The sequence below is a fragment of the Rhinatrema bivittatum genome, chromosome 3 (genome assembly GCF_901001135.1).
Source record: "Rhinatrema bivittatum chromosome 3, aRhiBiv1.1, whole genome shotgun sequence".
In the NCBI taxonomy this organism is placed as follows: Eukaryota; Metazoa; Chordata; class Amphibia; order Gymnophiona; family Rhinatrematidae; genus Rhinatrema; species Rhinatrema bivittatum.
In genome coordinates, this window is record NC_042617.1 from 282,946,325 (window position 1) to 282,960,382 (window position 14,058).

Sequence of the window (14,058 nt, forward strand, 5' to 3'; positions counted from 1 at the left end):
ATTAAAAAAAACAAAACTCAATAAGTTTATAAGGCATCCTCCAGGATGCCATTCAGGGGAGCTGCTATATCCAGTGCAAGCACCCAAGCTACATAGACATTACTGATAGTGATCTGGATAAAAATGCATGTTTCAAGAGAACCTAAATCATTCTATCCTGGTGATCTTTGAAGGCTGTGCCCCCTACTACCGGAATAGGTATTTTTCAGGTAACCAACAAAACCAGAGAATTCCTCTGAAGTATCTGGAAAAAAAGGATGCGTGGCATCTGATGGCAATAGTACAGCTTGGTGAAACCTCAACACCTTTGAGCTATTCTTAGGGAATTCCCACTCCATTAGGACCATACCTGCAATGCTGAATGAAAAAGCTTTTAGATGACCTACAGATTCCATGCAGAATAATGTCCAGTACTGGACCTCCATAACCTGAAAACTTGACATGACCACCTGAGATGAGATTTTCTTTTTTGACAAATAGGCAGAAGACAGTCTCACTCTGATACCCTCTGTTCTATATCCTTCAGGACAGAAATAAAATTGGGGATACTCTCCCAGAGTCCCCTACTCCAAATATCATTGTGGATAATTAGACTTATTGTCACCCCCCATCCAGTGGCTTAAATGATGAAATGACCAGGGCAGAGCCCTGACCTGTGGCAGCTGCTGGCCTCTAAACAGGTAGCCTATTGAAAAATGCCAAAACAAAAATTCTGGAGAAAGACTCCCTAGAGAAAAGGCAGGGGCCTGGCATAGCTTCAGCACCATGGGGCCCTCCCCCCCCAATGGTGTTTTTCCTACCGAGCTGAGGGGACACAGCTTCAGCTTGGTAGGAAAAACTGGCAGGAATGACCGGCAGGATACATACAAAATGGTGGGCATTCCTGCCAAAATGGCTGTCTGAGAAGAAAATAAAGACTCCAATGCTGGATTCAACTCCCATGCCTGGATACAAAGGCCTGACCCCAAGTTCTGACAAACTTGTGCTGCTGTACTTCACAGGCTCCTTTAAAGAATCACTGCTGCTGACAAACAGGATAGAAGGAACCAGCACTGCAGCAGAAGTGCCAGCCTACAAAAACTCCAACACTGACAGGGCGTAGTCAGAAGCTGTGCAGAAATACTGCAGGCCCAAAGATGAGGAGACCGATGGCTGGTGGGCCCACTCCTACTCTGGCTCAAATATAACCAGAGTGCCAACAGTGCCCATAATATATGAAAGACGCTTACAATTTGTCAAAATTGACCAGTCATAATGGGCTTCATCGTGGGAGCAGTTCGCTTTATGATTCAGCCTTACTTATAATCATCAGTCAAGTGAACATATGTTTTTTTTTATTTTTAAATATTGCTCAGTGAATATAACATCTCAAAAATCACTGCTGCTTTACTGAATAGCTCTGAAGCCTTGGTTCTTAACACGCCCGACATGGGTCCATGTTTCGACCTTAGCTGTTCTTTTTCAAGGGCTTATAAACACATCGCAACAAAAACAAGAGAAGGCTTCTTCAAAATTCAAATACTCAAACACCTAAAACCGCTGCTTCACCCCCGGGATTTCAGAACCGTTCTTCAAACCCTCATCTTCTCCAGTATAGACTACTGCAACTCCCTTCTAATTGGCCTTCCCAATGCAACCTTAAGACCACTGCAGTTACTCCAAAATGCAGCTGCCAGAGTCCTGACTGGTAAAAGAAAATCCGACCATATATCCCCAGTTCTCCACAACTTACATTGGCTACCTGTTAAAAAAAGAATAGAGTACAAAGTCATCACAAGACAATTCACAAAGCAGACTTCACTGCCCTGGACAATATTATACATCTGCATAAATCATCACGTACAACAAGATCCACATATAAAATTCAACTGGATGTCCCTTCATTACCACAAGCCAAACTTTCCTCCACCAGAAATAGAGCCATCTCTATAGTCGGTCCAAAATTATGGAACTCATTACCTCTACACCTCAATTCACAAGAAAATTTTAAATCTTTTAAAAAAGAACTTAAAGAATGGCTACTCTCACAGTCTTACAATGACTGTGCACCCATTGATAACAGAGCATAAATCCTTTTCATATCCACCTCTCGCTCCTTTTTATTCCAGCAATCCTTCTGACACTCGCCCCGACTTGCAGAAACCTTCCTTCTCATTAACGGCTTCAACCGTCAACATCAAGCGTTGCATACATTCTTATCTAATGTTCAATGTACTTATTAACTTTTATTAAGTTTATGTTCTGTTTCAATCTGTTTTAATGTTATGAATTCAAATGTAACTGGTTCGTTGTAATGTAAACCGGAGTGAAGGCATTGTCAGCTGTACCTCGGTATATAAACAAATGCTAAATAAATAAATAAATAAATAAATAAATAAATAAAAAAAAGGGCTTAATCACAGCGTTTCCATGTGGCCACAGGAAAAAGAACAGGGAAACGCCATGTTCAAGACTTTAAAGACTACAAATACAATGCTGTGATTAAGCCCTTGAAAAAGGAACAGCTACGTTCGAAACATGGACCCATGTCGGGCGTGTTAAGAACCAAGGCTTCAGAGCTATTCAATAAAGCAGCAGTGATTTTTGAGATGTTATATTCACTGAGCAATATTTAAAAATAAAAAAAATAATATGTTCACTTGACCGATGATTATAAGTAAGGCTGAGTCATAAAGCGAACTGCTCCCACGATGAAGCCTATTATGACTGGTCAATTCTGACAAATTGTAAGCGTCTTTCATATATTGTGGGCACTGCTGGCACTCTGTTTGTTGCACTAGTATCTGCCATAGCATTTAAATCCATAGATTGGGGATTACGTAATTTTTTACTCAAATATCACCCCTCCATTTCCACTGGAGACTTACCTTCCTCCAGTTTGTTTTTTTGTTTTTTTTTGAAGCTTTAATAAACCAGAGGAAGGGGAGCCAACTTCCAACAGAAGCTCCTCCTGAACCAAAGACAAGCTTCTGCCCTATAAGCTCTAGCAACCCCCCCCCCCCCCCGTGGGGCTGGAAGCCTTTTACACAGGGCTCACTTACAGGCCGATTCAGTAAAGTCCGCGGGAGAGCGGGCGAACGGCCACTTGCCGGTACGCGCGATTCAGTATTTAAATGAGGCCCGGCGGTAAAAACGGGCAAAAGGAGGCACCAGGGACACTAGCGCATCCCTAGCGCCCCCTTTTTGACAGGAGCGGCGGCTGTCAGCGGGTTTGACAGCAGACGCTCAATTTTGCCAGCGTCGGTTCTCGAGCCCGCTGACAGCCACGGGCTCAGAAACCGGACGCCGGCAAAATTGAGCGTCCGGTTTTCGACCGGACAGCTGCAGGCCGACTTCCAATTTTTTTTTTTTTAAACTTTTTTTTACTCTTCGGGACCTCCGACTTAATATCACCATGGTATTAAGTCGGAGGGTGCACAGAAAAGCAGTAAAAACTGCTTTTCTGTGCACTTTCCCGGTGCCGGAAGAAATTAGTGCCTATCTTTGGGTAGGCGCTAATTTCTGAAAGTAAAATGTGCGGCTTGGCTGCTATTAGGTTCAGCGGGTTGGACGCACGTTTTCCGCCCCTTACTGAATAAGGGTAAGGGAAAACGCGTGTCCAAGGACAAGTTAACAGTGCGCTCCGTCGCAGCGCACTGTACTGTATCGGCCTGACAATTGGGAAGCACCGTTGCAGTTTGCTGTCAAAGCAGAAAAGGCTGCCATCTGTTGGAGAGAGAATACTGTTTTGTTTTTTGCTGGAGCTGCACCTTGGTAATACCAGTGATGTTACTGAAGGTGTATCCCTCTTGTCTTCATCTGCTAGTAGGGGGTGATAGGATCTTTGCATGCTTGAATGCACCAGAACTTTAAAAACACTGTTAAAGACTTATCTATTCAAAATGGCATTCAAGGAATGGAATGTTTATGAAGCATTACTGAAGGTCTGTCTAGAGCTGATTTATTCTGTGTTGAGTTTGTTTTGCTTTTATGTATGTTTTTATTGTGAGCTGCCGAGAGCGCTGGATTGGCGGCATATAAATTCTCAAAATAAATAAAATTACCCATAACACATCTAGACTGGTGTAGAAGGATAAAGAAAGCCTGAATTTGCTTAGGCCCTTTGGGCTCTGTACTCAGCAGAGGCTCTAGGCGGTTGTCTGTCTCCTGTTCCAGCACCTGCTAAAAGCCATGGCCACCTTCTTAAAGGGCTCCAGAAACAAGCAAGCTATCTCACTGACCAAATACTGGTGCTCTTCATCTGAGGCTTTGGAAGAATCCAGAGGGAAACAACAAAATTGATAGAGACTCCCAGCATTTGCTGCTTCAGAAATATGGGAGAAGCTACTGAATCAACTACTTTCTCTTGGGATGTTTATCTGGTTGCAGTCTGAAGGACTTTTGAAAAGGGATCTTGCTGGGCAATGGCGTTTAGCTATTCAACCACATCTTAATTCAGGAGGGATGACCTAGTGACTGCAAAAGTCTTGCCTATGCCTCCAGCTTCTAGATCAGGAGTTTGTGCCATGTCCACTCCAGGAGCCCATTCTTACACAGTAAGCAAGAACCACCATTTGCAAACATCTGCAGCGAGTACAGATTTTTCCTTGCTGCTGGCGTTTGCTTTTTTTTTTTCTACCATTCCATCTCCGAAAAGGGTCCATGAGAAGTACTTTGACAGAAACACCTGGAATGGTTCAGCCTTAAACAGGGGTGTGATCCAGGTGGTCCCTCAGCCTGGTGTGACCCACTCCCAGATTCAACCAAGAAACAAAGGCTGGGGACACCTTGTGCTGCATTCTGGAGCGCCTGTGTTTTTAAAAATTAAATATGGATTCTGGGGACTCATCCTAAAGTCTGACCCAGCAAGTATGCAACCCAGGGCCACCCCCCACCACCCAATGAAGCAAGGCATGGATATCAGAAGGGGAGCACTACATTCCCCAAGATCCCCTTCCTGGCTAGGCACAATCCTGGGCACCATAAATAGTTAAAAAAAAAAAAAAAAAAAAAAAAAAATCAACTGCAGTGAAACAATAGAGCACAGCCCTTCCCTGAATTCTGCAGATCCTTACGGAGGGTAAAAATAACATGATTGGGGCCCATAGGGGTTCTATCTTCCCATCTAAAATTGTGGTTACAGGAGGAGAGAAGGAAGCACACCAGCAGTAAAAGTGCAGACACTGCTCCAATCGGCTCGAGGCAGTGCTGTTACCAAACTAACTATACTACTGCAAGAGACTAAGCTGCCCTCTTATACTCTATATTAAACCCCCCCACCCCTAACCTTTATTTCTCTCTCCACTCACTAATGTTGCCAGAGTTGCTATTGCAATCCTTCTATCAAAAGACAGATGACTGGAAAGGACTGCAAGAAAAGACCCCTAGATAGAAAAAGATAGCCAAAGAATTTTTGCAGCTGCTGGTCTATCATACTTCCCAAGAGACAGTACCCACGATTGTTGGAGGAGTAACAAAATGCAAACTTTTGGCTGCCTTCCTCAGGCAGTCACGGATCAACAGTAGTCCCAAAATCTTGCACATTTCATCATTTCTTAGCTTAATAAAGGTAATCATTTCTACTCAACCATAGTCGTCGTCGGTATTATTGCAACCAATTTTATTTTTGGTAGGTTAATATGCTCTTGCCCCAGGGTGTTGTGAGCTAGTGTATCATCCCAACAGCAGCTGATTAGTTTGTTTATTCATGGGAATCTTCTACATCTTGTCACAAACAACTGGGCCTTCATGAGGGCAATTGTTTCCTCAGTTCTGGAGCATTCCATCTACACACTGATCCCTGCAAGACTGTGCGAATCCTTACCTCTTGGGGGTCTGAATACGGGATACCACTTTCCATGCTGAGAACTCAGGGCTACTGCAGTACTGCCGGAGCGCCTCCAGGGCCTTCCTGGTCTCCACCTCCCCCTGCTTCCGGTACTCTTCCTCGCTAAGGAGCTGAGGAGGGCTAAGTTTAGCCCTTGCTTTAAGGGTTCTGCAAATTCCCAAAGTAAATATACTGATCAAGGCAGCTCACAACTCTCAGTCCACAGACAAGGTTTTAATCCCCCTGAACTGTGCACACTTTGACCCTTCTGGCCCTCTCCTCCCCCAAACACAAAGGCCAAATACTAGCAAAAGCAGCTTTAAGAAAATGGACATGAAGACTTTGGCCACAAATTTAGCATAATTTTTTTTTTTTTTAATTTTAAAAGATTTTTGCTTGCATTGGAGCATTTTCCAACTAATCCACTGACCCTGCATGGATAAACCCCACTCCTGAGTGGTTGAATAGCACGTGCATACATTCATCCCAAACTCCTGTTTTTAACTGTTTCATACTGCGTACAGCAAACCCTCAAGCTTGGATAATTCTGCCACTATTCTGTTAAGGGAACCAGCAACTAAAATATAGATATAGGTTAAGAAGAAAGCGCAGTTGCTTACCTGTAACAGGTGTTATCCTAGGACAGCAGGATGTTAGTCCTCACAGATGGGTTATATCATCAGATGAAGCCCCAACACGGAAACCTTTGGTCAAAGTTTTCAGAAGCTTTGATTAGCACACTGAGCATGTCCAGCATGTCACTATCCACATGTCCACGCGGGGTCCCCCTTCAGTCTCGTAACAGAAAAATACAAGTGAAAAAATAAAATACACAGAAGAACCCAACTCCGTGGGATGATGGGCGGGATTCCTGAGGACCAACATCTTGTGGTCCTAGGAGAACACCTGTTACAGGTAAGCAACTGCACTTTTTCTTAAGACAAGCAGGATGGTAATCCTCACAGATGGGTGAATACCAAGCTCCAGGTTGACCCTGGCAACAATCAAAAGCAACAGTTACTGAACAACTGTGGTGCCATTGGTCAGTAGTGGGACAACCTGGCTCCAATCAGGGGCCCTAGGAAGGAAGAGTTGAGTTTAAACCTGGAAGAGATTCTGTAGGACAGATTGGCCGAAGGCACAGTCTTGCCGACCATCATTGCCCAAGCAGTAGTGGGCAGCGAATGTGTACAGGGAACACCACAGCTCTTTCCGGCAAATGTTGGCGACTGGAACCGCTCACAGGTGGGTTACAGACATCGCCATTGCCCTCAGAGTGAGCTTTGATTCGGCCTCTGGGCTGAAGGCCCACTTGTGCATAGCAGAAGGCGATGCAGTCTGCCAGCCAGTTAGATAAGGTCTGTTTGCCCACTGCAGCCTCCAGTCTGTCAAAAGAAACAGAGCTGAGTGGATAGCCTGTAACTCGCTGTGTGTTCCAAATAGAAAGCTCTTGCAATCAACGTAAGGAGAGCGCGTTCACCTGGATAGGAATGAGGCCTCAGAAAGAACGTGCGCAAAACAATGGATTGATTGATGTGAAAATCAGTCACAACCTTAGGCAGGAAATTGGAGTGCATACGCAGGACCACATGATCATGAAAGAATTTTGTATATGGCGGGTATGCGACCAAGGCCTGAAGCTCACTAACTCTACAAACAGAAGTGATCGCCACCAGGAATATAACTTTCCAGGTGAGGAACTTCGTGTCACAGGAGCACAAGGGCTCAAAGGGAGGACTCATGAGTCGTGTCGGGACAATGTTGAGGTCCCAGGACACAGCAGGGGGCCGAAAAGGGGGATTTAGTTGAAGCAGACCCCTCATAAAGAGACCTACTATAGGCTGCACTGATATGGGTGTGCCAGCGACACCTCGATGGTACACGCTAACCGCACTTAGATGAACTCTGACTGATGTGGTTTTAAGCCCATATTCTGAAAGGTGCCACAAACAGTCCAAGAGCCTGGAGAGGGGGCAGGTGCATGGATCTAAGCTATGCCCTGCACACCAGGCGGAGAACCTCTTCCATTTCAACCTGTAAGACTTCCTTGATGGAAGGCTTTCTAGAAGCCACCAGCATCTGGGAGAAGTGTTCTGAGAGGTCCAGGGACTGAAGGACCAGGTGCTCAAAATGCAAGCCATCTAGGTCAGCGCCCAGAGGTTTGGATGGCACAGGTTGCCCTGGTTCTGAGTTATCAGATCAGGCACGGTCCCCCAGTCTAATGGGATCCTTGATCGAAGGATCCTGAAGGTGAGGGAAGCAGACCTGCCTGGACCAGTAGGGTGCCACAAGGATCATGATCTCTCGGTCCTGTTGAAGCTTCAGGAGAGTCTTCAAGAGGAGGGAAGAGGAGGATACGCATACAGGAGACTCTTTCCCCAGTGAAGGCGGAGGGTGGACATCCATCTCACGCAAACCGGGAGCAAAAATTGCTCACCTTGCAATTGTGCGGGGTGGTGAAGTGGTCCACACTGGGATTCCGTACCAGTGGAAAATCTGGGCTGCCACTTTCTGATCCAGGGATCATTAATGCTTCCGGAATGAGCGGCTTAGATGGTCTGCCAGCATGTTCAGAGTTCCGGGAAGATACGTCGCTCGCAGCAAAATCTCCTGCGATAAAGCCAATGACCAGAACTGTACCGCCTCTTGACAGAGGAGGAACGACCCCGGTTCCTCCTTACCTGTTGATATACCAACATTGCGACTTGGGACTGTCTTGTTGGACAACCAGTCTCTGAAAGCCCAGAAAGCATAACAAATTGCCCAAAGCTCCAGTGACCTTGCGTGTGGATGCCCGTCCTCATGGGCTCCCCAGCCCTGAGGACAGGCATCGGTGGTAAGCACTACCTGAGGCAGGGCAGCCTGGAAGGGAATCCCCGGTTCTAAATTGGAGATATTCACCCACCAGGACAGAAAGATCTTCAGAGGTTGTGTGACAGAGACATGCGAGACTAGGTCCTGGGATGCCTACTGCCATTGCGACCGCAACATCCATCGTGCGCTACACTTGCAAAGGTGGGCTATTGGGATAACATGGACCGAAGATGCCATGTGGCCAGCAAGCAAAACAGCAGGTGTGCGCTCACATTCTGACTGCTGCGGTGCCAAGAAAGGGCCAGGGTATGATTGTGGAGCAAGAATGCCTTCCACCGAACTGTGTCCACTGTGACCAACTGGGGAGCCGGGCAGAGGTGAGATTTTGGGTAGTTGATGACAAAACCCAAAGATTGCAGAGTCCGCATTGTCAGGGCCAGAGCATCCAGTGCCCCTGTTCGGGAATCACTCAACCAGCCAGTCGTCCAAGTAGGGGAAGGCGTGCACTGCACGACGCCTGAGGTGCGCTGCCATAACTGCAGGCACTTGAAGATGCGAGGGGCTGAGGCCAAGCCAAAGGGCAGCAACCTGTACTGGTACTGAGCCTTCAGCACAAAGCGAAGGTAGTTTTTGCACTCGGGAAAGATGGCAATGTGGGCATATGTATCTGAGATCGAGGGAGCAGAGCCAGACACCTCTTGAGGAAGGAAATCAGAGTGCCCAGAGAAACTATTTTGAACTTTTCTCTTGCGAGAAACTTGGTCAACTCCCTGAGATTGAGAATGGGGCATAAGCCCCCAGGCCTCTTTGGTATGAGGAAATACCTCAAAATGAATCTTCAGCCTTGCTGGGGACAAGGAACAGGCTTCTACCGGTCCTGCCACGAGAAGGGCAGATAGCTCTCTTCAAAGTATGACCTGCTGGGTGGACGAACCTCACGATGGACATGGGGGAAGAGTCCCCCTGGGATACTTCTGAAATTGAGACTATACCCCTGGTGAACTATGGTAAGGACCCAGTGGTCCGAGGTAATGATCACCCAGTGGTGGGCGAAGTAAAGTTGTCTGCCTCCCACTGGGGGATCCTGCATCAGGTGTACGTCTTGCTGGGTCATGTTCCCTTGCCTCCAGTCAAAAACCAGTAGCTGGAGCCTGCTGTTGCAGGAGCAGCTCCTGGAACTAGTACAGGGTGTGTGAGTCCGAGAAGCATGGGGGTAACATTTCCTCTGCCTATAAAAGGACTTCCTGGAGCTGGGTCTGGAAAATTTCCTAGAAGAGGATGGAGGTTCTGAAAAACTAGCAGAGAGTTGAAAGGTTTTGTGTTAATCCTTCAGCTGAGCTACCGTATCTCTGACCTTATCCCCAAAAAGATTTTCACCTGTATATGGTAGGTCAACTAGCTTCTCCTGCACCTCTGGACAAAAGTCGGAAGCTCTGAGTCAGGCCATTCTATGGGCGCCGATACCCACAGCGGCCACTCGGGCTGCTGTCTCCAACATCATAGGTGGATCTCACCTCTTGTTTCCCGGCTTCCATACCCTGCTGCATAACAGCAGAGAATGACTTGTTGCTGTTGTGGCAGATGTTCTGCCAGCTCCTAGATCTCTTTCCATAGGTTTCGGTTGCACTGAGTCATTTACAACTGGTTTATTTAAGAGTTTATTTATACCGTCATTAAGTTATTTACCATAACGGTTTACAATCAGGCACCTGCATCAAAGAAAAATGTGGGTCATAATTTACATAGGTGGTGCCATTCATATTCGGTAACAAATAAGATTATGAATAACATGGTATATGAAAAGGAGTTTACATTTAAAGAAATTCACATGGGGAAAATGAGTTTAGTGGCAATTCATCCTGATGGTTGCTAACAGTTAAAATATGGTGGCCTAATTCCAGTAGGAAATTAAGCGCTGAGTGCTCTATGCCGCTTAACCTTCTTTAATTGCCTGTGTCATTCTCTTTCTTGAAGGCTTGTTTGAAAAGCCATGTTTTCAGTTGTGTTTTGAAAAGTTTATGATATGAAACAGGCGATAAGCACAGCACCCTGAAAAACTTTCCTACCCAGATCATCCAGTTCCCTATGTTTCTGCCCAGGAGGGGTACAGGCATGGGTGCGGGAGCATTTGGCCTTTTTGAGAACGGACTCCACAACTACAGACTGGTGAGGGAGATTATGCCTCTCAAAACCTAAGGCCTGCTGTACTAAGTAGGTGGCATCCGCCTTTCTATTCACTGGGGAGATGGATATTGGGTGTTCCCACATCTGAAGGAGAAGATCCTTAAAGATGTTGTGGATGGGAACAGCTATCATCTCCTTTGGAGCATCGACAAACTGGAGGACCGCCAACATTGTGTGTCACACATCCTCCTCCATGAGAAGCTGGGACAGGATAGCTTCGGCCATAGCCCTGAAAACCTGCAAAAGAGGTCCTCCAGAGGGGTCAGATGCCTTTCTTCTGGTTGTGAAGGCTCTGACAGGGGTTCATCAGAACATCAGAAGAGGACTCTAAAGAATCACCGCACACACACACACAGGTCATAAGGGCCTTCTTCCTCACGGAGGTCATTGCGGGACCTACATAGATGAGGCCTGCGTGAATCCCTAGCCCTGGGCTCTGAGGGCATCAACGGTCCCACTGGTAATGGGGGTGCCAGGGGCTGTGGGTGGCTGGAGGATACGGGCAAAGGCTAAGGGAACAGAGGCTTCAGGACTGCAGCACCCAAATGTATCTTCCTCCTCGGGGAGGCATCGGTGACCAAGGGTCCCTGGTATTGGGGCCAATGACAGAGGTGGCTCAATGCTCTGTAGAACTCTGAGCACTGCACTCTGCACCCTGCGGTCCAACTCCTCTTGGAAGTCTGGTGAGAACAGGACTGAGGTAAAGGAATGAAACGTCACCGGTGCCTACTCGGTTCTCTGAGGGGGCACGGTACCCGGCATAGATATCTGTGAGGAATGCCTAGGATTCCTGGGTTTATCGGAGGATGGGGCCTCCGTACCACGGGGTTGCTTCAGTGGTGGTGCGACAGCTGTCAATACCGCACCAGAACCAGAGCTGTGTGCAGATAACGATCAGTGTCTATGTTTGTGGGGATCTCCCACGGTGCTCGGCCCAATCTTTCCCCAGCGCTGAGGCGGCAGAGGATCCCGATGTCCTGGAAACCAGTGAGATCGTTGGGGGGGGGGGGGGGGGGGGGGGGAATAGTCACGGCCCCTTGGTTTGTAGTCAACGTCATCACACGTGTGGCGAAGGGATGCCTATCAAGCATTTCCCCTTGACCCCTGGGTGTCGACTCCAACACGGGCATGGATGGAGCAGATTTTTTGAAATCAAAGTTTCTCCATTTTGTCGAGGTGAGTACAATGGCCCTTGGGGGGTCATCTGATCACACAGCCGACATCCTCGGATGTCGTGTGATGCCCCCAGGCAGAGGATGCAAACCTCATGTGGATCTGTAACAGACATGGTCCGTGGGCACTGGGAGCACCAGTGAAAGCCAGATGCCATGAAAGAGCTGGAGATGCCATGAAAGAGCCGGTGAGAGGTCGATGACCGGGGCCACCGAGAAGTGGGATGCCGGGAACAGACTGCGAGGAAGGAAGAAAAATGTTTATGTACCACGCTGAGGAAGATAAACCGACTGTGGAGGGGGACTCGTCAACGGACCAAAGAAAAATTGTAAATTTAAAGCGAACAAAGGCAAAAAGAGAAGAGCAGCTCCAAAAACTGCAAGGTAACTGCACTCCAGAAAAAGAGAAACTGGGGGGGGGGGGGGGGGGGGGAACGACACCTCGCATGGATGCGCAGATAGTGGCATGCTGGGTATGCTCAGTGTGCTAGTCAAAGCTTCTAGAAACTTTGACAAAAGTTTTCTATGCCGGACTCCATCTGATGATGTCACTCATCTGTGAGGACTACCATCCTGGTTGGACCAGGAGAAATTAGGTCTTACCAGATAATTTCCTTTCCTTGAGTCCAGATGAATGAGTTATGCTCACTGACCAGCAGATGGAGACAGATCAACAGATTTGCTGACATCACCCCTTATATGTATCTGTGCTTACTTCAGGCTGCCAGTATTATCTGTAACATGCTAAGGGTCCTAATTAATAAGCAAATTTCTCAAATACAAAATAGGAGAAAACCTTTTGCAAATAAGCTAAGTTAGGAGGCTTATTTACTAAAGGTTCCACATTCATCTATTTTTTTTTTTTTTAACTAAAAAACTAGAATATTATACACGGTCCTGTAAGTGCTCATCTGCGCACAAGAAATAACTCAGATTCCATCCTTCATAGCTGGCTTTTGGGGTGGGTGACCCATGCGATCGTACAGCGTACCAAGATTGATGGGAGGGAAGGACCTGTGGTGCCAGTATGGTGAACCCGCGATGCTGGCGTAGCATTACTGCATCCCCTTCCCAACCAGTGCCTTCTCTCCTGTAGCACAGTGGTGTAGCAGCAGGCTTAAGGTAAAAGTAGTAACGGCATCCAGTGGAACAGAAGAAGAAATCCTAGGCAGCAGGAAGAATCAGTCTGGATTGAAGATCAAGAGGAGTCTACACAGAGATGGGTGTGGGAGGCTCATGAGAAGCCATCTAGGCCAGGGTCAGCAGAGTCAGGAGAAGATCTACAGCAGATGGCATGCTTACTGCAGAGTTATTGTGATAAAGCTCACAGCAGAGGGGCCTGAGCAAGAACTGTGTGGATTCGTTTTGGTAATGGCGAGAGTGATGCAGAGAGACAAAAAAGGTAAGACAGTGCTAGGTTGCTTATTTAAATATACTGTAGCCGCTGCTCCTGCTCTGCTGTTGTAGCTCTTTGCCAGGGAGCAGGAGGCTGCTGACAATGGGGTAAGGGGTGGGAGTTTTGATGGTGAGTGGTGGGCTGTTGGAGTGGAGCTGAAGGTGTGTGTGAGGCAGCTGGGGATGGGGTCTGGGAACGAGTGAGATTGTTGGGGATAAGGCTCTGGGGTGCGAAGTTGCTGTGGTGGGGGTGATGTTCTGGGGTATAAGTGCGAGACAGGTAGAAAATGGGGCTGATAGTGGGATAGGAGGGTACAGGCGATGAGAGACATCCCTCTATGCTCCTTCCTCTCCCCAGAAGTCTCAAGTTTCAATGCTTATCCTCCCCACTAGGCTTGCCATCTCTATGGGGAAGAGGGGAATTGAGAGAGACTGCTGGGAACAGGGGTTCAAATATGAGAAAGATTGATTTAGGAAACTTGACTAACATTAATTTATATATGTGTTGCTAAAACAAAATGTTCAAAATAAAAGGAATGTGTGTAAAAATTACAGGTTAAATAAAGAGAATAATAATTAGAAGTCCCAGGTTCATATTGCATCTATATATAGAAAACACAAATATAGAAATGATGGCAGAAGACGACCAAATGGCCCATCCAGTCTGCCCAGCAAGCTTTTGCACTT

General features: G+C 47.0%; 1 protein-coding gene across 5 annotated transcripts in view; it reads right to left on the reverse strand.

The window, feature by feature from the left end:
- Window positions 1-14,058, reverse strand: part of NEMP1 (nuclear envelope integral membrane protein 1) — a 140,032-nt gene that overhangs the window by 18,505 nt on the left and 107,469 nt on the right. For 3 of the 5 annotated variants that reach the window (XM_029594870.1, XM_029594875.1, XM_029594871.1), the window contains exon 8: window positions 5,804-5,974. The exons of the other annotated variants lie outside the window; for them this stretch is intronic. In XM_029594870.1, coding sequence (XP_029450730.1) covers window positions 5,804-5,974 — 171 coding nt within the window. The remainder of the gene's footprint in view (window positions 1-5,803; window positions 5,975-14,058) is intronic. 5 annotated transcript variants of the gene reach the window in all.